The 25,858-nt window shown below is 34.4% G+C and overlaps 1 protein-coding gene across 6 annotated transcripts in view; it reads right to left on the reverse strand.

Annotated features, from left to right (window-relative positions):
* The window catches only part of ELP4 (elongator acetyltransferase complex subunit 4), a 278,539-nt gene that overhangs the window by 146,634 nt on the left and 106,047 nt on the right, over positions 1–25,858 (reverse strand). For all 6 annotated transcript variants that reach the window (XR_005217377.1, XM_037839032.1, XM_037839029.1 and 3 more), the window contains exons 6-7: positions 19,078–19,162; positions 14,340–14,528 (exon numbers count right to left, since the gene is read on the reverse strand). Coding sequence is in view for 5 of the 6 variants with exons in the window: in XM_037839032.1 (XP_037694960.1) it covers positions 14,340–14,528; positions 19,078–19,162 (274 nt within the window). In the remaining variant the exon portion in view is untranslated. The remainder of the gene's footprint in view (positions 1–14,339; positions 14,529–19,077; positions 19,163–25,858) is intronic.

Genomic DNA, 25,858 nt, shown 5'->3' on the forward strand with positions numbered 1-25,858 from the left:
TGGCACTTGCTTCTAGAAGTGAGTTATTATTAAACCTTGTAGGTCAATTGTGGCACTAACAACTGTTTGGAAGCTTTCAGCCACAGTGTACAATTTGCTAGTCTAATTAAATATTAATTCTAAGTGTTACATTTTGTGGCTAAGAGCTTTTATTTTCTATCATCAGCCTGGAAGAGAAAGAGGTTACAAGGCTAATTTAATCTCTCCCCCGTCCTCCCCAACATTAAAGATTAACTGCACAGGGTGCAAAAACATTATTAAAGACAAAGGAGCTCGTCACATAGTAGTAATAATGAAATTAATAGCAAAGTGGTAAAAATAAAGTTAGGGCATAATATCTGACCTGATAATTTAAAGAGCTGTAAATTGTTATCAGTTACAAGCACATTTTGTCTCAACATTAAGAAATAATTATCTTTTTTTGAAGACAGTGATCTTTCTTTAAGGGAAGGTATGCATCCAAATATACAGATAGGAATAATTCAGAATTTACATTTTCTCATAGGTATTTTTCAGATAGTTTGTAATACCAAAAATAAAAAGATTAATAATTTTATCTGTAATATAAATGCAAAATTAAAGTTGTACTTTTCTGTATACAAGAAGTGATACAGAAGAGTATCTGTATCACTTCTGTCATAAAAATAATGTAAAAGATCCTTCCCTCACATTTCTTCTACCACATTCAAGTAGAAGTTCAGGTCCCTCTCCCCAGAACAGTTGTGTCCATGCCTGGACATTGGGCATTACAAAGACTATGCAGTCCAGCAGCCAAAGATTCCATATGCCCAAATAGATGACTCAATCTCCATACCACGGTGAGACGTTTCACTATTTATATTTTGGCCCTAAATTGTACCTTAGCTAACCACCCCCACCACTACAGGAACCACAGTATGAATCACAATATGAACTATAACATCATAAAGTTATTTTAGAGAATACAAACAAGCATTTAAAGCTAAAATTATTTTGCTTTTCATGATTTACCAAATTTTTTTTTGGTTAGATTAAGTGTAATAAACAGTTACTAAATGGTAAATTTATTTCTGTTAGTGATGCATATGAAACTTACTGATGACTTAGAATATATCCTATTCTTATTTAATACGTATATTTATACAAAGACAAAATGCTACTAATGCTTTTTATTGACAGAAAATTCTGGATAATTTGGAGATTATTTTTAAAATGGTTTCAATCATTTTTAAACAAGAAAGTGAATAAAACTATATATAACACATTAAAGCTAAGATTTGACTTAAAAAATTAATCAGATATCAGCATGTACAGTCTGAAATAGAAGAAAAATCTGGAGCTGTAAGAATTTGTAAATTCCAAGCCTAGAGTAGAAGAGTTGAAACACATTTCAATTATTTGTTATTTTTAAGAAAAACAGATTCTGTTTACAAGTTACCAGAACTATATAATGTTATCACATTTTCAAAGGCTGGAATTTGACAAATATGTTGCAAAATTAAAAAGCGTTTAATATAATTAAGTTCACTTTTAAAAACAGCTTTTAAAAAAACTTTAAAATACATTAATATCTTACAATCTGTTTTAGAGTAGTTGAGAAGATCTAGAAAACTTAAAGGCAGATTCTGAGTTGAGAATATCTTGATGAAAGAATTAATGAAAAATTTATATCCAGAATATCTGGCTTTATCCTTCAGTAATTGATAGTTAAAGTCAAGAGATTAACTCTGTAATTTTGATCCTAAAATATTTTCTTTAATTAAGTGCATTAAAAAAGATGATTTAAAATTGATTAAGTTATAAGACAGAAGATATGTTTTCCTATAATAATGCTCATATAAATAATGCCATAAAATATTTTCAAAAATTTTATACTTGTAAACTCACAAAAGTATGTTGTTTCTTCACCATGCAATTATGAGTTCTTGTTTTAAGAATAAAACATTTCATGCTAAGAGAAATTCATAAGGCCATTGGAGTCCACATTTCATAATCCTTTATTAGTAGTTAGCTCTAAAGCAGTCCATTGCTTGACCAGAGTTTAGCTGCTAAAACACTCAGCATGAACACAAAAGTTTATGGATGTGAAAAGGTTTGTCTCTTAATTTCTCTACATGGAAACATACTGTATCATTCACTTCAGTGGGTTCAAAGTTCTAATATATTAATATTGTAGAAAATTAATTTAAAAATACATTAATTAAAATAACACTAACTAAAACTCCATTAGATTTTCAATCGACATGTCATAACAAGGCCCTTTCTTCCTCCTTCTCATTAGAAAATTAACTTCCCTTGGTATAAGTTAATTAATGCTGGTTATAGTTTTCTTCAATGAGATAGCTAGGAGAAAAATTCTACAGATGAAATCTCTGAAAAATAGTGGTTACATGACAAAACTGAATAAGGTTATTAATTGACCAAGTGCCAAAGATGACAAATAAAAATATGCTATAGGCTGGCTTCAAATCTGAAATCTGTTGTAAATAAAAGAAAGTTTAAATATAGTTTACCAAATAATGTTCTCTAAGCAAATAAAGTAAATGCTGGCAATCCTTACAATTATTCTGGAACTAGAAAAATATAATTTTACCTTCAATAATGTCAAAGGAGAAATTTATTAGAGTGTCATTCAAATTTAAAAACTCCTTAAAAATGTAGGTTATGACAGCTAGAATAAAGATCACTCACAACAATGAAAGATTATCTTTCTGAAAGGAAAGCCATGGAAAAGGTATAGAAAAATAACCTTCCTATTTTAATTACAATTCCTAAATGCTTCAATATTTATTTGCTGACAAACAGTTTCAGGTAACAGTGCATATAATCAATAAAAAATATAAATCATGAACAACCCCTGTCACAGATTGTGTAAATAAAATGCATAAGCTGGCGGAAATTTATTATACTTTCACCTTGCAAATAAAATCGTAAGAAGGCAAGAAACTAAGTTTTATTTCCAAAAAGAATAAATGTTATTGGTTATTTTTCTCAAGTATACAATTGTCACTGGGAATTGGAAATAAAAATAATTTAAAAGGCACAAAATACTTGTGTAATTTGGAGGTGGATGACAAATCTCACTAATGGTAAGCCAGTTCACATTTAACAGACCAGAAAAATTAGTTTCATATTTTCCTTATTGTAACTGCCTCAAAGTTATCACCTTACAAAAAATCTCATTTAAAAAGTTTAGAAGAGTGCAAAAACCATTTCTAACAGCAAATGGGGAAAAAACAGCAGAATATTCAATGCAGTTGAAAGATAACAGTTTTTAATATGGAAATTTACACTTCTTAAAAGTTGAAATAATATTTTTATTCCTAAAATAGTAAGTAGAAAGAGTTAAAAGTAGGGTTTTAATTATTTTTCTTAGACGTAACCTTTCCTCTTTTTTTTTTTTCAATCCATGACAATCTTTACTGCACAACAGTTCTGAACAGTTCAGTTGTGAGAATGTGAGCAGCTGCTGTTATTATAACTAAAGGTCTGTCTATTTCTTGAGTCTGAGAGACCACATGTTCGGCTGTCCTCTCATCTTGCCATCCTCACCAATTAACTATTAACATAGAGGGCTGTGCACATGCTCTTGGGGGCTCTTTAACAGGCTTCTTGGCGAGTGGAACAGCTACACAGCAGGGATCTGGGAACTGAGTAATGCTGGAATATAGGGGAACCCTCCATAGTTTTGCCCCTTCTAATGACACTTTGCTGCATAGTTCGGCATGTAACAAAGTCTGTATTTAACTATTTTTACATACCGTTTTAATGTAATGTCATTTGGCGATAATAAAATAATATTCTATTAAGAGAAAAATAATATACTACAGCTTCACAGCAGAATAATTTTAAAGACTATATACATTTTAAAACATTCATAACACACTTGAATAATTCTACCGATTTTTTTAAACAGTTTTACAATTTATTTGTATACATTTGTTTCAAAATATGCTTGCCATTTCTTCTTGGGTTGTTATGAAAATAATCTTTAACCCAAAGGAAAAAAAATTTTTAATTTTAAAGTTGTAAAGTTGAACACAAAATATTTCAAATGCAAATTTAAAATAATTCTTTTTCACTCCAAAAGCCTTATTAAAACACCAAATTAAAATCAGTTTTGAATCTATGTCATTATTTTCCCTATTTCAACTTTTTCCCTCTTTGCAATTTCCTTAACTATGTGTTCCTTCTCTACAATGAGATTAAACATGGGAAGCATGCCAAAAGTACAATAAAGGGTAACTAATCATTACTGTACAAGTCTGACAGAATGCTAATAACTAAAATAAGAACGCCAATTGGCTGTTTTACTAATTCAAGGAATATAGATATTTTATATACTTCTAATCTAGCATCACTTTATACAGCATATTCAAAAAAGGGTATCGCAGTTGTATTATATACAGTTCTTTAATTTTATAAAACAATTTCCAAGGATATTAAACTTAAAATTTCTGTTTCCTGCCCCCAAACCACTTCCCTATCAACCCCCAAGTTCGAGAGTCCAATTACCCAAGTATACTCTCCATCCATACTATCTTTTACATTTCACCTCCATCTATACTATCTTTTACATTGCTGAAAAAGCTCCATGAGGATAGGGACCTTGTGTGTCTTGTTCACTACTGTATCCTCATAGGTACCTAGAATAATGCCTGCAATAAATATTTACTGAGTGAATGAATGAGCTAAATTATCCTCAGTCATTCAATCACCATGTAAATCATGGGTTAGAGTCTCCAGGGATGGCACTCGTCATTTAAGAAGCTGATGTATGATGTTAAACCAGTCTTGTTAAAACATGGTGATATTACTAAGATTTGGATGACCATCTGACTTGACTTTGTCTACTGGTCTCTCTCAGGCTTACTCTGTGAGAAGATCCTGAAGATTCCTATTGTTTTGATAGACGTGTACATCTTATTTTTCTGTAGCCGGATCTCCGTTCAAAGTCTCCAATTCATAGGTCTGTTTAAGTAATAATAGTTAAAAATGATGATTGCTAACATTTATTGAGTGTCTACTCTATGCCAGCACTGTCAGCACATCTTATCACTAATCCTCTGAATGAGCCTATAAATTAGGCACTATTTGCCCCATTTTTTTTACGTAATTTTATTGAGATATATTTACACACCATACAATCCATCCAAAATAGACAATCAACGGTTCACAGTATCATCACATATTTGTGAATTCATCACCATGATCATTTTCAGAACATCTGCCATACTCCAGAAAAAAATAAAAAAAGAAGACCCCAAACATCCCATACTCCTTATCCCTCCCTCTTATTGACCACTAGTATTACACTCTACCCAATTTTAAGACTTTCAATAGAGGTAGGTTAACTTAGACAGTGTAGTATTGTCAGAGACAGATATATAGATCAGTGGAACAGAACAAAACATCCAGAAGTAGATCCATACAATCACAGGCAACTGACTTTTTTTTTTTTTTTTTGGCTATATAGTTATACAATCATTATTAAAGATCAAGATTTCAGTTCAACAACTTCAGGTATTTCCTTCTGGCTATTATAAAACACTAGACACTAAAAAGAAATATATATATATATATATATATATATGTAATGAGTCAGTAGTCACAGTCATTTGTTAAATCCTAATTTCTCAGTTACACCTCCTCCCTCTCATTTGATCTTTCTCTTCAGGGATGCCTTTCTCTTTAGGGATATCTGGGCAATGATCATTTTAACTTCTTCATGTTGGAAAGGGGTATTGACCTTATAGGGTAGAGGAATGAAACTGGCTGATGTTCTTAGACAGACTGGTACCTCTGGGTTTCAGGGCTTATCTGGCATAAGATCAATCTGGAGGCCTTAAGTTTCTGAAAAAATAAACTTACTAAGAAAAATGTTTATAGAGACTTAGTTAGATAGAGCCCAGTGTACTCCCTAAGGCTTTCAGGAATACTATTGGTTGGGGCTTGGCATACTGTAAGTAGTTTGCAATATCTGGCTAAAGCTTGCACAAGAGTAACCTCCAGAATAATCTCTAGACTCTATTTGAAATCTCCTAGCCACTGACACTTTATTTTGTTCCATTTGTTTTCTCCCTTTTGGTTCAGAAGGCATTCTCAATCCCACAATGACAGGGCCAGGCTCACCCTGGTAGTCATGTCCCATATTGCCAGGGAGACTTATATTCCTGGGTGTTACATGCCATGAATGAGGGAACGAAGTGAGTTTATTTGCAGAGTTGGCCAGGAGTTTATTTGCAGAGTTGGCCACATGTGAGCAACAAAAGAGGCTCTCTAAGGGTGACTCTTAGGCATATATGCAGGCCTATCTTCATCATTGCAGGAATAAGTTTCATAAAGGCAAGTCTCAAGACTGAGGGCTTGGCTTAACCAATTGTGAATCCCTAGTGCTTGTGAGAATATCAGAAATTCCCCAGGTGGGGGAGTTTAATAGTTTCACATTTTCCCCCGGTCCCTCAAGTACACTTTGAAAATACTTTTTTATTTTCTGCCCCAAATACTCTGCAGTGTATCCAAGTATTACATTAACCTGCACAGAATAATAGGATCTCATTACCTATTTTAAGTTTCATATATTTGGGTTGTGTCAATAAACTGAAATTACATACTGTGTAAAATTACATAGTGTCTTCTTCATTTTTGAAGGACAGTTTTGCTGGATACACAGTTTTTGGCTGGCAGTTTTTCTCCTTCAGTACCTTAAAAATATCATATCACCATCTTCTTGCCTCCATGGTTTCTGGTAAGAATTCAGCACCTAGTCTTATCGATGATCCCGTGTATATGATGAATCACTTTTGCTGCTTTCAGAATCCTCTATTTTTGGGACTTGAAATTCTGATTACTATGTGTCTCAGAGCACATCTATTAGGATTTATTTCGTTTGGAGTCTGCTGATCTTCTTGGACAGGTATATTTACGTCTTTCATAAAGTATGGGAATTATCTGGCCATTATTTTCTCAAATATCCTTTCTGCCCCTTTTCCCTTCTTTTCTGGGACACCTATGACACACGTTTGGGTGCTTCATACTGTCACTCAAATCTGAGTCACTGTTCAATTTTTTATCTTCTTTTCTCTCTCCATTCTTCTGACTGTAGGATTTTGATTGTTTTGTCTTCTAGTTTGCTGATTCTTCTGCCTGTTCTAATCTGCTGTTGTATGCCTGTAGCATATTTTTAATCTCTTCTTTTGTGCCTTTCATCACCATAATTTTGTTATGTTTCTCCTAATATATTGAAATTCTTCTTTATGCTCACACATATCTTAATATCCTTTATCTCTTTATGCATATTTTCCTCCATCTACCTGAATTGATTTAGGAGATTTGTTCCAAATTCTGTGTCTCCTTTGCAGTTTTAATTTGCTCCCTTGACTGAGCAATATCTTCCTGTTTCTTTGTATGACATGTTATTTTTTGCTGATGTCTGGGCATCTAATTATCTTGATGAGTTAACTCCGAAGGTGTTTCTTCCTCATGTCTAGGGTTTTATTGTTAACTGGCTTTGTGTTCAAGCTCATCTTTGACACTTGGTCCAACTTATTCTAGACCTTTAGAGTACCTCATTTTTAACTGTTCAGATTTTCTCAGCTCTTCATCCAATTCTTGCTCTGGATATGTGGTGCAATTTTTGCTTCATCTGATTCTTGCCCTGGATATGTGGGGCAATTTTTAAGATTGTACTTTTTGTGCAATTATTTCCCCCCCAGGAGGAAGTTTCCTTTCCTCTGTCCCTTCTCTGGGAATCTTGCTCTAGTCTGTTTTAGTGCAGAATTTTCTCCCCAGCTCCCATGATTTGTTTAAATTTTCTCCCTTGTTCAGTGCCCCATTTTTCATTATGCTTTTCAGTTCTGGGACCCTCCTGACTTACAGTAGTTCAGTTTAAAGTCCCTCCCCCTTCTGTTTCTCTGTGAGGCTTTTTTGACTTCAGTTTCTTCCCTGTTAAGGCATCATGCCCTGGGAGAGAGATTGGGTCAAATCAGAAAGGTCAGTCGCTCCAGAAAAGTCCGTTTTCCATTCAGGTGGTACAGACAACAGAAACTGGGTTGAGTGAGAGCACCACTTGCCAGCTGTTCTACTGTGGTCTCTCTCACTCTTTTTTTTATTTTTCCCCTCCCTGGGGCCCATTTGATGCAGCACTTCTCAGTGACTTTTGTTCTGCCCTGGGTCTCTGCAGACTTGGTGTGGCGACCTGATGCCAAGCTCTCTCCTAAAAGCCTGTAACAAACCTTCTTTATCCAAGGACAAAGATCAAGAAAGTAATCAATCTCCCCAGAGGGGAAAGACTAACCACGGATGTAAAAAATGGCATTGATTGTATCTTAGTCTTAAACACTAATCTTAGTAAAACATCAGGTCTTAGGCCCCTTTAATGATTTTACTAGAGACCTGATGCCCTCTTATTATATGGAATGCCTTTGTTCTGAAGTCATATATTGCCTTTTACGTTTCTGTTTCCTTCATGGAATGCTAAAATCCAGATAGCTGTCACTGGAGAACTTCTGTTCATAAGTCCTAATAAACCTATGTCCACTTCTGTGCCTGGTGGGTTTTTCAGTCTAGCAGCCACACCCTCCTGGGTTCTGCATGAGCTCAGTCTAGGCCTGAACAATTGGGCCCCTGTGACTGGATATGTGTAGGGTTGTAGCTCATTGCTGTGAGTGGCTCTATAGATTGTGGTGGGAGGGACCTGGGCCACTACATCTCAGTGACTCCTAAGCTGCGCAGGACTGAGTGATCGGGAGGGGAATGGGTTGGCAGGTCCAGGATGGAAATTTCCTGATGCTTTTCTTTTTCTTCAGTTCAGTGTTTGTGGAGCCCTTCTCTAATCTCCACCATCCTCCAGAGTTCTAAGCAAGTAGAATTTATCCTTTTATTTGCTGAATCACTGGGGATGTTTTTTCAGGGTGTACCTTATGTTGCCGTGTTGATGACATTACTTCACACAGCCACAGTAGTTCAACCACCACAGGACAACCACCAACCTTGCAGAGGCAGAAAGAGTCTTTACAACCCTGTTACCAGTTTCGCTGAAAGCAGATCAGAACACATGTTTTCTAAGGCTGGAATATCTCCACCCTGGCATGCTCGGTAAGTAGGGTTCTCTGCTTGCATCCCTGCCAGGTGATCAGGCAAGAGGGATGGGGTACGCGTGTGCATGATGTAATAAGTCTTGAAATTAGGAAGTGTGAGTCTTCCAACTTTGTTCCTTTTCCAGATCAATTTGGCTATTTGGAGCCCCTAGCCCTTTCATATGAATTTGATGATTGGTTTTTCCATTTCTGCGATGTAGGCTTTTGGAATTTTGATTGGGATTGCATTTGATTTGTAAATCACTTTGAGTTGTATTGAAATATTAAAAATAATTAGTCTTCCAATCATGAGCATGGAATGTCTTTTCATTTATTTAGACGTTTTTTAATATCTTTCAGCAGTGATTTGTAGTTTCCCATGGGCAAATCCTTTACATTCTTGGTTAATCACTAGTTATCTTATTCTTTTAGTTGCTATTAGAAATGGCATAGTTTTCTTGATTTCTTTTTTAGATTATTCATTACTTGGAAACACAACTAATATCTGCATGTTGATATTGTACTCTGCCACTTTGCTGAATTCCCTTATTAGCTCTAGAAGCTTTCTTGAGGATTCTTCTGGATTTATTATACACAGAATTCATGTCATCTGCAAATGGGGAAGTTTTACTTCTTCCTTTCCAATTTGGAGGTCTTTTATTTCTTTTTCTTGCCTATTGTTTTCATTAGAAGTTCTAGTACAATGCTGAACAGCAGTGGTGAAAGGGGAATCCTTGTCTTGTTCCAGGTCTTAGGGGGAAAGCTTCAGTCTTTCACCATTGAGTATGCTATTAGCTGTGGGTTTTTCATATACAGCCTTTATCATGTTGAAGAAGTTTCATTCTATTCATAGTTGTCTGGGAGTTTTTATCAAGAAAAGGTGCTGGATTTTGTAAAATGCATTTTCTGTGTCAACTGAGATGACCATGTGTTTTTCTCCTTCATTCTGTTAATGTGGTGTACTAAATTAATTGATTTTCTTTTATTGAAACACCATGGCATCCCTGGGATAAATCCCATTTGGTCATGGTGTATATCCATTTAATGTGATGTTGGTCTGCTAGTATTTTGCTGAGGATTTTTGCATGTATATTCCTAAGAGACACTGGTTGGTAATTTTTTTTTTTTTTTAATGATACATTTTTCTGGTGTTGGTATTAGGGTGACACTTGCCTCATAGAATGCATTAGGAAGTGCTCCCTCCTCTTGAATTTTTTGGAGTTTGAGAAGGATAGGTGTTAATTCTACCTGTAATGTTTGGTAAGCTTCATCAGTGAAGCCATCTGGTCCTTGACTTTTCTTTGTTGGGAGGTTTTGATACCTGTTTCAATCTCTCTATTTATAATTAGTCTGTTGAGGTCTTCTATTTCTTCTAGAGTCAGTGTATGTTGTTTGTGTGTTTCTAGGAAACTACCCGTTTCATCTAGTTTATCTAATTTGTTGTTCTGTTTCTGTGCATTGGTAGTCATGTTCCCTTTTCACTTCTGATTTTGGTTATTTGTTTCATCTCTATTTTTTTCTGTCAGTGTAAATTAAATTTGGCAATTTTATTGAGCTTTTCAAGGAACCAACTTTTAGCTTCATTGATTCTCTATATTGTTTTTCCATTCTGTACATCACTTATCTCTGCTTTAATCTTTATTTCCTTCCTTCTGCTTGCTGTAACTTTAATTTGCTCTTTCTCTAGTTCCTCCAGGTGTGATGTTACTGATTTGAGGTTTTCATTTTATAACTTAAGCATTTACAGCTAAAAATTTCCAGCTGAGCATTGCCTTTTCTGATCTCATAAGTTTTTGGTAAACTGTGTTTTTGTTTTCATTCATCTCAAGATATTTCCTAATTTCCCTTTTGATCTTTTCCTGACCCATTGGTTGTTTAAGATTGTATTGCTTAAATTGCATGTATTTGTGAATTTTCCAGTTCTTTTTCTGTACTGAGTACTAGCTTCATTCCATGTGGCCAGAGAAGATACAAATGTGATTTCAATGTTTTGAAATTTATTTAAACTCGTTTTGTAACCTAACATACGGTCTACCCTAGAGAATGATCCATGTGCACTTGAGTAGAATTTGCATTTTGCCACTGCTGGGTGAAGTGCTCTATACATATCTGTTAGGTCTAGTCGGTTCATAGTTTTGTTCACGTCTTCTATTTACTTATTGGACTTTTGTCTAGATGTTCTATACATTATTGAAAGTGGTGTGTTGAAGTCACCTACTGCAATGTACAGCCACCTAGTTCTCCCTTCAAATATGTCCAATATTCGCTTCATGTGCTTTGGGGCTCTGCTGTTAGGTGCACATATATTCATAACTGTTATATTTTATTGATATATTTGCCATTTTATCAATATACACCTTTTTGTCCTTTGTAACAGTTTTTGATTTAGTTTATTTCATCTAATATTAGGATAGCCAATGCAGTTCTCTTCTGCTTACCATTTGTATGGAAGATTTTTCCTCATACTTTCACTTTGAACTTTTTTGTGTCTTTGAATTTAAGGTGTCTCTTGTAAAGAGCATATAGTTGGGTCATGCTTTTTATCCATTCTGCCAATCTTTGCATTTTGACTGGGGAGTTTAATCCATTTATATAAAGTAACTACTGATAATGTAGGAATTTCTTCTGCCATTTTACACTTTGGTTTTTTTAAGTCTTTATCTCCTTACAGAACTCTAAATTTCAATTACATCACTTAGACTTCTGTTTAATCAATTAACTGTGAAATTCTCCCTTCCAATCTCACCAAGTACTTGCCCAAAAGCAGGAACCCAGACCAGATAATCTCTTCACGTCCTTTTTAGGTCTGAGATTAAAGATTTGAGATTTACAAGCTTTGGAAATAAGAGTTTCCAGAGTAAAAATGTATTAACATATTTTTTACATTCTATAATTATATTCTAGAATTATTCTATAATTATCATCCTATAATATGGCCCCTAGAACCTAACTATTTGGGTTCAAATCATGGCTTCTCATGTGTGTACACTTGATCTAGTTTCTCTTTTTTTAAAGATTTAGTCCATGGAAGGATGTGCCTTATTTCAACATCTGCATAAGGGTTAACATTTGTTTATTCATCAATAGAACTTGTCTCTGAATTCAGTTGACTGACACATTATAAGAAGTAGTCCCTATCATTAATCATTTTTACCATGCACAAAATTTAAAATCTTTGGGTGGCACTGCTCATTTCTCTGGAAGTCTTTTAAACTGCTTCCAGTTACAATAAGGCAAGGTTTTTATCTTACCATATTCACTTCATTGGAGGCACAAACATCCCTTAATTTTCTTTAAATTTGCAAACGTCATATACAAATATAGAACTTAATGTTAACACATACAAAAAAGTATACTCTGTGTATGCTCTAATAACCTAAGTTTTAAGTTTTTCCATTAAAAATTATTTGTTATCTCTTCACAAAGAGTTATAAAAAATTCCAAAATATAAATTATTACACATTTTGATTTACAAATAAGAATAAAATGTTAAATTCTACAGGTTAGAATTTCTGAATAACATTGATGGGCATTTATGGAAGGAACTGGAACATCAAACCTTAAAAATTTTCTATTTTAACCCCAATTAAGTTTTTGAAAAGCTATAAATGTGATGACAGGCACAGCCAACTCAATAACTTGATGTCACCATGAAGATGAGATTAATCTGGTAGATGAAGATTTGCATGCTAGACATGCCGGACCCTTCTATGCAACTGAGTGAAGTAGTTGTCTCTTAATTTTTGCTCTATGTTTTAAATAAAATTAAATATATACATGGTAAAACTTGTAAGCAGTACAGAAAGGTCTAAAACAAGTACTAGTCCTTTTCTTCATTAACCAGCAAATTTAATGTCTTCAAAATCATTAAAACAGTCATACAAATAATTTGCGAAATGAAGTCAACCTTGGAGTCTCTTATCTAAAAATAATTTTGAAGATAATTTGGAATAGTGTTGATTGTTTCATATATAAGCTCTGTTGCAGAAAGAAGCCATGCAATCTTCAATCTCCTTCTCTTGTGGTGCCAAGAGTGCCTGGGCTTGCCAATTGAAGTCCACACAGCCAGAGAATTTAGTACGGTTTTCTCTTACCAGGAGGCTGAAGGGCAGCTTCCTTATCAACTGTTCCGTGCTTTTCAGAAGTTTTCTCGGAACTACTCCAGAACCTGATGTCTCCGCGGACCGCGTTAACAGAAAGAAGGGCCTGAGAGGGCCCCCGGCCGCAGAGTACTGAGTCAAGCTCGCGGTGCGCCTATTGGAGGACTTTGGCTTGAGGCGGGGGCGGCCGGACCCCGGAGCCAGTCCCTGCGCCCGGCAGCCCCGCTTCTAGCTCGCTCTTCAACTTCGGGGCGGAGGGGGCCGTCTGAGGGAGACCCAGAGAGTGCCCAGGCCGTGTGCTTTGGAGGACCCCGCGGCTCAGAGCAAGTTAGCGCCAAACCGGGGTTCTAACAGCCCGCGCTGCTGACTTCACTGCCCCCATCATTAAGAACCCAGAGCTTTTCATCTGAACCTTGGTTTCTTTATTGATAAAATGCAAATAACAGTATTTACGTAAAAATCTTAAAGGGACTCTTAGGTTCTGACTCAAGATAAGCGTTTGGTATTTGTAAGCTGCTGTTACGATTTTTGCTATTTCCTAGAGAAGTAAAACAAAGCTCAAAACCCCTCTCCTCTAGAAGTAAGTCACTCCAAATCAAAATGTTTTAGTGCATTAGAAAAAAAGATTTTATTAATTTAGTTTCTTTTGACTTTAGCATGACTCCATTCACTGCAGATGTTTAAAAATTAAACTATTTCTCTAATTGTACTTACTATATATAAATATATATAATGATAAAATGGAAATATATATAATGCAATTCTTGTTTCTCTTGAGTCTTGCAAAGATCTAGCGTTCTCTATTTGGAAAAATTGACCTCTTTTGCTGAGAATGTAGCTTTTGGAGAAAACAGGGAAAAAGGACATTTGGTCTATTCAAATCAACTTTATGATCAATGAAGAGGCATCACACTCATCACAATGGTTGTAATAAGTTCACAAGAAATCAAAGAATAAATAAAATCAGTAAAGGTGGCGATACCATATTTGTACTGTATATTAAAATAATTTAATAATCTAATCTAAAAGTCATTTTGCTACTATGACACTTTATGCATCAGAAATCTTTTCCCAACTGGTATAAGGAAATAATTAGCCAGAGTCATAAAGCATTTATAAATTGCTCTTTGAGTTACAATTATGTACCAATAATTAGGTGAAAGTAGTTCTAGAAAGCTCTTACCTGGATAAGATGTGATGGTATTGTGATAATACAGACTGAAAGAGAGGTTCGCAGAAGACCACGGAGAATATAGAGGAACTTGGTAAGACTGTGACTGTTGTCATACTTTTCTGTACAACAAATGTCATCTCCCCACAAAGGTGAGCCAAGATTCTGAATTCCTATTCTTAAAATGTTTTTTTGTTTTTTCTAAAGAAAAGTGGGAGGAGGGAAATACATTAAGTTTTGTTAATTAATTGGATACTTCTTTTACTTTTATCTGCCAATTTTAATTTTATTTTTAACAGATCAAGGAACTAATGTCAAAAAGTGTTGTAAGCAGTTTTATGTCATATTAATAGTAAGGCAAAATAAAGGAAACCTTTTATATTACCAAATTATAAGATATAGAAGAACTGATTTTTGTACTTTTGTAAAATTTGAAGAGTATCAGAAGCCTAAATATTTTAATTTTTTCTAAAATTCATAATAGTGACCATTGAAAGAGTTGCTTGAGGCAGTTAAAATAATATATCATGAGTAATAATACAGAACATCTAAACCAGTATGTTTAAAAACCATTCTTAGCATTACACACAAATCTATTAGTCCTCTAATAAACTATAAATTATTCATTGTCTCATTAATTCTATTCTGTCCACTGCCTAATCTTTTGTTCGAAAGAAGTTTAAAAATGTATAAGCTTTTTAAATTTTACATTTGCTTCTACTTTTCATTTGAAAATGTTTTTAAGATAATAATTTAAATAAGTTCAACACTTTTTATAAATTTAACAGGTGAACAATTGGAACTTGACTTTACTGACATTAAGGTCATAATAATAGTGACCAGTATTTCTTGGGAAAGTAACATTTTAAATACATTGAAGAAATCCTAGGATGACTGCCAATAATTGTTTGCCAGGTGCAAGAGTCTATAACAAATTCTGCTATTCAGGTTATTCTAACTGAACAATGTTTTGTAAATACTTCCCTTAACAATACAACAAAACTTCTGGGCAGAGGAAGCAGATGTTAACAAAACCTGGCACATGGCCACAACTGGAAAATCACTATTACAATTCTGATGGAAAAAATATATCCTTTCTTAAAACAAAGATTTGGAATATGTACCACTTTAGATGAGATCTTTGATGAAACATATATATCACTTGCTATTTCAATGAAATACCATTAATTAAATTTACTAACCAACTAATTATTGACCAACACAATATATCTATCTCTCTGATATTACAGATAAAAGTGGAATTTGTATATATCTTTTCGATGAGAATTTATTGACAAAGGAAAGGGGAGAAATAATTAAAGCACTGAAACAGAAGAGGATAAGTTAAGGAGACTGTATTTAATAATATGAAAAAGATTTGTTGTCTGAACTATAACGAAGTAGATGTATGATTCTGGGCAAGATAGATAGATATATATGTATATATGTATTACCTAGGTTTTAGTTTTCTCATCTCTAAAATAAAATGGATAGATTAGAACATTGTTCTATATTCCATGCAAGTCTTCAAATATATGATGGGATATAATGGCCTGGCTAATATTGTAAGAATGAGATAATAAAAAGAGGAATTTAGACTAAGCCCATCAGAAAAAAAGTCCTGATTCCAAGGACCTGAAACATGATGGCACTTTCAAGGCAGTTGATCCAGTTTTTTTTTTTTTTTTCTGGTATGTTAAGGTAACGACAGACAACTCCCTAAGACCCCATGCTATCATCTTAGGAGGGTCTAAAATGTTTTCCTTTTTGTTTCTGCATTACTTGAATGAAAGGAAGTAATTAGAAGTAAAGGGGCATGTTTTAGAAGTATAAATAAGTTTCCACTGAATTAGTATAGGATGTCTGCGAAATATGATGTTATTCCTTTTTCTTATAGTTTAGAAACTTAGAATTTAAGTAAAATGGCAAGCATTTAAGATTCACTTCATCATTCCTAAACTTATCAACTGTAGCTTATTAGATTCTAAACAGAAGGAGTAATATGGAAAAAAGAAAGAGAAAAACTTACCCCCCAAAATCTAGATATTTGAATGAAATATGAAGGTTCAAAGAGAGGAGAGTTACGTTTCCCTTGTCAACATTTCACAAACTAGACCAGCTGTATTTTAATCCACAGGCACCTATTATTTTTGCATGAAAAAATACCTGCTAAAAGTTTTTATAAAAATGCTGTTAGGCATGGAATCAGGAATACTATACTAGCTCAGTGACTCTGACAGATACACTGACATATGAATATAGAAAGAATGAAAATATTAAACCAAGAAATGAGTGATAAGATATTTAAATGAGGTAGGTAAATAGCACATAAAAACATATTTGAATATAATACCTCAACACAGGAAACACATCTAAATTTTTAAAAATGTGACAGTCATTGTTAAAAACAAAGGCTGAATTACAGATTTCCTGTGCCATTTGAGACATACAGTTCTTCTATTATGCCTACAATAATGTGGTGTACATTATTACAGTAAGATTTAAAAAATAAACTTTAGCTAGTTAGTTGTAAAATAAGTAGTTAAATTTATTCATATGAGAATATCTATAATATTTAATCTCTAGATTTAAGTAGAATTTAAGTAATTTAAATAGCATCAATGTTCAAATTTCATTTTTATTGTATATTTCTTAGATATTTGCAAATCCCAACACAACATAAAAACAAGTGAAATTATGACAGCAAATTGTAAATGTCTCCCCTGTATCTTTTTAGAGGAGCTACATTACTTTACTTATTGTCAAGGTTAATTTGAAAATGTAGTGATAGAGAAAATAAGATGACATTTTCTTTGTAAAAAGTGGAATTTATCTCAGTGTCAGAATATTATTTTGAATCAGGAGTAATATTTTCTGAAGTAGTACCTGATAGACGCATTTTTATGGCTTCTTGAACTCATCTATAATTTCTGAGACAGATGTACAGGCTAAACAATTTAGCAAACAGTACAATGTATAATTTAATGTTATAGGAATTAATTAGCCATATTTAAGTTCCTATAACATAAGAAGTATATTTTATTAACTTATTGATATATTTTAATTTTTTTAGCATTCATGATAGTCACCATAGACATGCCTACCTCAACCCTGTCGAATTGTATGCAAGTTATTAGTTACAGATCCTCTGGTACAGAGAAGCAAACCAGCTACAGTTTGTTATCTATCAATTTTGATTAACAAATACTGTCTATTGAAAAATGGTATTGTTTTTATATTCAAAAAAAAAGTAAAAAAACAAACTTTTCATTCCATTCCAGTAATAGCTTACTTAGTAAGGGTTCTTAGGATGTATATTTGTGTGTATATGTGTGTACATATATATATATATATATATATATGTATGTGTGTGTATATATATATATTTAACTTATAAATATGGGTTACTTGTATTTATTCTTATATTAATCTATTTAATCCATAATATATAAATATGTGTGTATATATATATATATATATATATATATATATGGATGTGTATACGCATGTATCTCTTTGCTATTGCCTTTGTTTTTTGCATTCTATAATATTTCTTGCTCTCAGAATATGTCATAATACTGCAAGAACAGCAGCTCTGCACACTGTACTGTAGGAACTGTTATGACATGCCTGTTTCCATAGTTACCATAGTGAGTGGGGAGAGGTGTCTGTCAGGGACCAATTTACCTCTCCAGACAGGCACTGGCCACCAAAGGAAAGACATGATGCCATAAATCTTAGCTGGGTCCAAAAATGGAGCAACAATGAACAAAATAAAATTGAAATAAATACGAAGAGCCATCACAAAACCTGTCACATACATGAAAAGCTATTTATAAATAAATGTCTTTGCTTTGCCACACACACAAGTATTTTCAACCTGCTATTAAACTGATGATCAAAACAAATTTAAAATTATCTACTTTGCCATGAAAAAGTGTCAAATATAGCAATAAAGTTTAGGGGAATATTTTTAAATACATAAATTAAGAGTAAGCATAGCTGATAAAGTCAAAAGTAAGATTTTTGGTTTCTTTGTCTTCTTAAAAAAACTAATGGTTCTCTGGAAATAATTCTGCTAAAATAATATAAATGTAATGCAAATTTTTTAGCAGCTAAAGCAATTAAAATAACTAAGAAAGAATTTTGAAAGGCATAATATCTAGAAATAAAATTTCCCTCATTATTTTACTTTAATTGGAACATCTTTAATATGGGAATTTACAGAAAGTTTTAAAAAAGAGTTACAGAGAAACAGTTGTGATAAAATATTTTAATATATATAGCAAATAAAAATGCATCTTTTATTCAATGAAAGAACTCAAAGCATAATGTAATAAGAAATAAAATCCTGTTTAATTCTTACTCATAAGGTGATTCGAAATTAAGGCCTGAATGACAGAAATATGAAAAATTTAGATAGGAAAGTACAAGTCTTGCTGACTTAAAAGTAATTTTCAAAAGGTGACTACTTGTTAATTCTGGTGCTACATATTGAAAACAATTATATTTAAAAATAATTACTGTTGACAATGCATGTGAATCATCTTACATGCATCAACTCAGAACTTAACTAAAACTCTAGACAGCAACAGTTGAACTAAGGCTGCCTATGCCCTGTTATTTTATCTTCCGTGCTTGAAAATAGTTTGCTCATGGTTGATCATTCTAACTTTGTGGGCCCACCCCTAGAGAGTTTGAAAACAACATTATTTACATGATTATAAGAGGCTTTGAAGGTGCTCAATACCTGGGGATTGGATCCATCAAATCCATCCTCATAAATGATGTTCTGGATGAAGTGAAGCAGTTTTATGTAACCATGGGTCATAGAACTGTTGGGAAAAAGTGGTTCAAATACTTAAATGGATGTATTACACAGAAATACAAAATCTAAGCTAAAAATAATAGGTAAATCAAAGGTATACATTTATTACATTATTTAAATATAAAATAAGATGAGCCAAGATAGTATTTAATAATCCTAAAATGTAAAATTAATACATACAGGGAATACATTACAAATGCCTTATATTAACTAGCTTAGTGTTCTTTACATCATGGGAGATAAAAATCAGTGGAGACTGAGATGACTTAATTATGTCAGGCTCAGTTATCTCCAAGAAAATTAATGATTTAATGAAGCAACCTAATAGATGAATCCACTATAGCTTTTCAGGAGTAATCAGAGATAATTAACACATTGTTAATGAACTGCTATGCCAAGTACACCTGAATCAATGTCCTGATTACCTGAGTTCGTCTTTCAAAGTTTTTTCTTACAACAAACTGCTAAAATAAAATTAATTTAACAACTTGAACTTCGAACACATATGAAGACAAATGAATATAATCTCTATTAAATTTACTGTTTATCCACTTGCTTTGTTAAAAAAAGGCAATAAAATAAATGTATGAAGTTAAGATTACCTAAATTAAAAATTTTTCCCATATGAATACTAGCATTATTATTACTATTTTAACACATTTTACAAATGCTATGAAACATCTCAAAGAAAATTTAGCACAAGTGAAGAAAATATGTTTTACATTAACTGAATTTAAGATTCTGCATAATGAACGACCTGTGTTCTATGGCTGAATGTTATATGCCATGATAATGAGTATCTGGAGCATAGCTATTCCATAGATATCAAAGTCAATGTGGTAAAAGCTCTGGGTGACCTTAAGAATACAAAAGCATTTGCTTTACTCTGATTCTAAGTTAAAGCAATCATATAGGTGGAAGAAATGCTCTAAAAAAAGAAAAAAACAATTTGAAGCATGCATATAACATTATAGAATATAAAAAGCTAGGAAATGTGGCAGACTGCTTAGTGTGCAAAATCAATGACAGGTAGTTCAGCAAAAATATATGCATATCTCTTTAAACATTTTATTGAACAGCCACAGCTAACCCCAAAGTACCTATCTAACAAAAACAACAAAAGAAAACCAAGAGAAAAGAATGCTAATCTCTGCAAAACAAATATGGCTAAAGAAATGAAGGATTTAAAGCACAGTTATTTCTCATATGGTAATTCCATTTTCAATGAAAATACAGTGGATTTCTTGGACACATTTTCCCACTTTCATCAGTGAGGAAATACGTTTATAAATAATGATATTCTTTAAGGACAAAAGTGTGACTATTTCATATCTTAACACATATTTGTCCTGGCTAGCTCAACTTTCAGAACACAGTGCTGCTATATGAAAGTGGTAGATTCAATTCCTATTTGGGTCAATTAGCTTTGCACAGGGGGTAAAATCTACTCCAAGGTCCCAGATCATGAAGCGAATTCTAGCCAATCATTCGACAAATGTCACTATGGGTTAAGGAGGGCAGATCAAGAATATGTCCAGTATATTCTAATCCAACAATAATGAATCTGTCTATGCAAAGTTTCTTAAGCATTTACCCTCTGCCCCAAATTGTTCAATAATAAAATATGACTTAAGTACTTGGCAGTAAATTTATTATCAGAGGACGCATTATTAAATACCACATACAAATACGTCTTAGTTTTTTAGCTACCACAATTTATCCAACCAACATAATCTGTCTTTATTTCTTATTTTCCCAGTCTGTATAATAGGACTCAGATGCTTGTAAAAGGAAAAGGGTTTCTTTCGATGTGAGAAGGAAAATGAAGACATAAAGCCAATACATTTTAATCAGTTTCCTTATTTGACACTGATATGACACAATCCAATCACCAGCAAAGTTCAGAGCTTTATAAATAATAAAACAAATGTCTCCAATTTAAATAGATTTCCCTGGAAAATAAGCATTTCAATAACAAAATAAAATGGATAAAAATAAAAACATTCAAGTATATTATTGTGAACAGTAGTTTTTTGATATATGGGATTAAACCTTTTAAAAATGAACTAGTTGATATGGTATTGATTGTAAAATATTACATATGGTTAATCTCCATGAGATACATTTTTATTAGAGAAGTTGTGGGTTTACAACAAACAATCATGCATAAAATACAGGATTCCCCTATAACATCTTATTATTAACACCTTACCTTACACTGGTGTGGTACATTTGTTAAAATTGAAAAAAGCACATTCTTGCCTGCAAAATTTATCATAATATTTTACTTATTGAAAATAAATATCTTCCACTGTTATTTAAATTTTTGGTTTTGTTATTAAAACTCCTTTAATTTTGATGATGTTTACTTTTCTTTGTTATTAAGCAGTCTAATTGATAAAACACGGGTTGGCAAGAAGGAATCCCAGTTATGAGCAAGACTCTGACTTCTTTATTAATGCTTCCAAACATTTAACAAAGCTTAGGGTATCAAAGTACTTTAAAAATGTTCCAAAGGAAGTACATTTCAAATCATGTCTACTATTTTACCTGATTTTCACAAATTTCAACTTTTATATTAAAATGATCTATGCTGAGAATATACAATTAATCTCTAAAACTATACTAGTACAAAGACAAGAAAAACAATTTCTAGAACTTAAATTTTTTTTTTTTTTATTATGAAAGTCCTAACATTTTGTTGGCTAGTTTGACTGAAGTTTATCCTATCATTCTGGCCAGTGTTCCAGACCTTGATTGTCTTTGAAAACAAAATAACTGATTAAATAACTAAATAAATAAACTCAAGATTTGGAGATCAGACACTAAAATAGCTCACAATTTCCCCAATTTCCCATTTGCCTTAACAAATACCCCTGGAGACACTACTAATTCTAAGTGGCATTATCCAGATTAAAATAAAAGATTATCAAAATAAATTTATCTGGATAGCATTTACCTTAACAAAATTGTCAGGAGTGACAAATGAGGTACATGTTAGACATCTCACACAAGTAGAACTTAAATTTTTAACCTTTAAAATATCAAGCATTAAAAATTTTTTTACTTTAGTTTAAAAAAAAATATTGGACTTCCATGGAAGATGGTGGATTCATTCCTCCTCTAAAACAACTACATTCCCTTGGCCTCTGGGTAACACTGTAGAGCATCCAGGGAAGAGTGGGAAGAAGAGGCTGAGAAACTGAAGTAATAAACTTGAGTAGCTCACTCTATGGCAGCTGCTGGTGACCATCTCCCACTCTTGGGGTGGGCTAACTTGGGGTCAGTCCCTGGCTGGCTGCTGTGGATAGAGAAGGACATGGAAGTCCTCTTTCCCAAGAATGGGGGAGAGGGGCATGGCCAAGCACTGATCACGGCTTTTGATTGGTGAATTCAGATAGCTGGGTCCTGGCTCTGAGATGCTGTTTCAGCTCTCCCCAGACAGGGACCACCATGGACATTGTTCCAACCCCATCCCTGACAGGGGCAGAGGCAAAGGAGGTTTATAAACACAGCACTTCATTAGGACTGCTGAGAACAGTTTGCTGAAGTGTGCCAGCGGCTGGGCAGGTCAGGAAAGTGCAGCTCTGGGGAGTTGTCAAAAAGGCTTCTGGCATCTTTCCTGACCCTTTCCCCAGTGACCTTTGAAGCTGGTCTGTGTCCCCTTTGTGGGTCCCTGGACCTTTTTTTTTTTTTTTAAATTCAGTTTTATTGAGATATAGTCACATACCATACAATCATCCATGGTGTAATCAAGTGTTCACAGTACCATCATATAATTGTGCATTCATCACCCCAGTCTAATTTGAACATTTTCCTTATATCAGAAAAAAGAAAAATAAGAATAAAAAATAAAAATAAAAAAGAACACCCAAATCATCCCCCCATCCAACCCTATTTTTCATTTAGGTTTTGTCCCCATTTTTCTATTCATCCATCCATACACTGGATAAAGGGAGTGCGATCCACAAGGTTTCATAATCACACTGTCACCCCTTGTAATCTACATTGTTATACCATCGTCATTAAGAGTTAAGGCTACTGGGTTGGAGTTTGGTAGTTTCAGGTATTTACTTCTAGCTATTCCAATACATTAAAACCTAAAAAGTATTATCTATATAGTACTTAAGAATGTCCACCCAAATGACCTCTTGACTCCATTTGAAATCTCTCAGCCACTGAAGTTTTATTTCATTTCATTTTATACCCCTTTGGTTAAGAAGATGTTCTCAATCCCATGATGCTGGGTCCAGATTCATTCCCGGTAGTCATATCCTGCATTGCCAGGGAGATTTATACCCCTGGAGTCAGGTCCCAGGTAGGGGGGGAGGGCAATGAGATCACCTGTCAAGGTGGCTTAGTTAGAGAGAGAGGGCCACATCTGAGCAACAAAGAGCAGTTCAGGGGGAGATTCTTAGGCACAATTATAAGCAGGTTTAGCTTCTGCTTTGCAGTAACAAGCTTCATAGGGGCAAGCCCCAAGACAGAGGGCTGAGCATATCAAGCTGTGAGCCCCCAATGTTTGTGAGAACATCAGCAACAATCCAGGTGAAGAAGTCCAACACCTCTGCATCCTTCCCCAGCTCCTCAGGGGGCCCCAAATATATATTTTTATTCTCCACCCAAATTACTTTGGGATGTCTTGCTATTTCACTCTAACCTACACAGACCCAACATATCTCCACTTCCTATTCAAGGTTCCATGTAATTGCAGTGTTTTAACAAACTGACTGTAGAAGCTATATTGTTTAGAAAATACAGATCCTACACCAAATAAGCATTTCTTCCCTTGGTCTCACATTGAAGTTGAAGTTTAAACACACAGTCAGTTTCAACCTTTACCCTTTGGCCCGATTTGCCCTAGTCTTAACCAGATCTGCTTCATTCATATCTTTAATTGAAGTCTGGGCTCTTGTGCCAGTTCGATGTATTATGTCCCCCAAAACGCCATTATCTTTGATACAATCTTGTATGGGCAGACATATTAGTGTTGATTAGATTTTGGAATCCTTTGAGTGTTTCTGTGGAGATGCGCCCCACCCAACTGTGGGTGATGACTCTGATTGGATAATTTCCATGGAGGTGTTACTCCACCCATTCAGGGTGGGTCTAAATTAAATCACTGGAGCCATATAAATGAGCTGACAAACGGAAGGAACTCGGTGCAGCCGAGAGTGACATTTTGAAGAAGAGCTACAGCCAAGAGGGACACTTTGAAGAATGCACAGAACCTGAGAGAATAGTGCAGATGAAAGACAGTTTGAAGATGGCCGTTGAAAGCAGACTCTTGCTCCGGAGAAGCTAAGAGAGGACAAATACCCCAAGAGCAACTAAGAGTGACATTTTGGAGGAACTGCAGCCTAGAGAGGAACGTGCTGGGAGAAAGCCATTTTGAAACCAGAACTTTGGAGCAGATGCCAGCCACGTGCCTTACCAGCTAACAGAAATTTTCTGGATGCCATTGGCCATTCTCCAGTGAAGGTACCCAATTGTTGATGTGTTTGTTACCTTGGACACTTTACGGCCTTCAGAGTACAACTGTGTAACAAATAAACCCCCTTTATAAAAGCCAGTCCATTTCTGGTGTTTTGCATTCCAGCAGCATTATCAAATTAGAATAGCTCTTTTTCAGTTTTTTTTTTTTAACAGTTGCTGTATGTATTAATACTGACATTCATATCTGCCAAGCTCTAGCTCTGAGTTTCACATGTCACACAGATACCCAATGTTCCAGAGACCAATCAGGTTATACACAAGGGATCAACGTCTCAGAGTTTGGAGACAGCTGTTACAATTCAGGAATAGATTTGACTGCTGTAAGAGCTTACAATCTAGGGACCATTACAATAATCATTTCCCTGTTAGGCTGTGGTCTAAGATTCAATTCTGAGTTTACACATTGTAGTTAGTCCATATTGGTGAGGCATTATAGTGCTTGCGTTTGTTTCTGGCTTACTTCACTCAAAATGCTGTCTACAGGATCCATTCACTGCCTTGCATGTCTCACAACTTCACTCCTTCTCGTAGTTGCTCAATATTCCATTGTATGCATACACCACAGTTCACCATTCTGTTCCTCAGTCAGTGTACTCTTAGGCCACCTCCACCCACTGCAAATCATGAATACTGCCTCCATAAACACCAATGTGCAAATGTCCATTCATGTCTCTGCTCTCAGCTCTTCCAAGTACATACCCCATAATGAGGTTGCAGGACCTTATGGCCCCCACCTCTCTGAGTGTTTTGAAAGAGAGATGGCAACCCTCACCTGCCTGAGAAAAGGGAGCCAGGACCAAATGGTATTTTGAGGCCCTTTGTCTATTAAGAGAAAAATATTTTTATTCTAACTCAGAGTCCTTTGGTGCCATAAGAGGGAAAGATAAAGAGACAAACTTTGTATTTAAAGCAATTCCTTCTGCCTCGCATCTTATATCCAAAATAGAAGATAATAGAAATCATGCAGGGGGCTTGAAGGCCAGCTCGGAGTCACAGTGCCTTAGTAAGAGTCAGGCTGTGAGGAAATTCTCCAAGGCCAACTTTTTTACTGCACAATTGCTAGAGCAGCAGCCTCCTGTCAGCCTCTGGGGCCCGTGTCCTCATAAATGGGGGAGGGGTAAGGGGCGCGTGGTCCTTTCAGGGGCTTGCCTTGCCCTGAGCTCTGGTCTCCTGATCTTTAATGAGGCAGGAGGCTTTTTCCCATCTC

The sequence above is a fragment of the Choloepus didactylus genome, chromosome 6, assembly GCF_015220235.1.
Source record: "Choloepus didactylus isolate mChoDid1 chromosome 6, mChoDid1.pri, whole genome shotgun sequence".
In the NCBI taxonomy this organism is placed as follows: domain Eukaryota; kingdom Metazoa; phylum Chordata; class Mammalia; order Pilosa; family Megalonychidae; genus Choloepus; species Choloepus didactylus.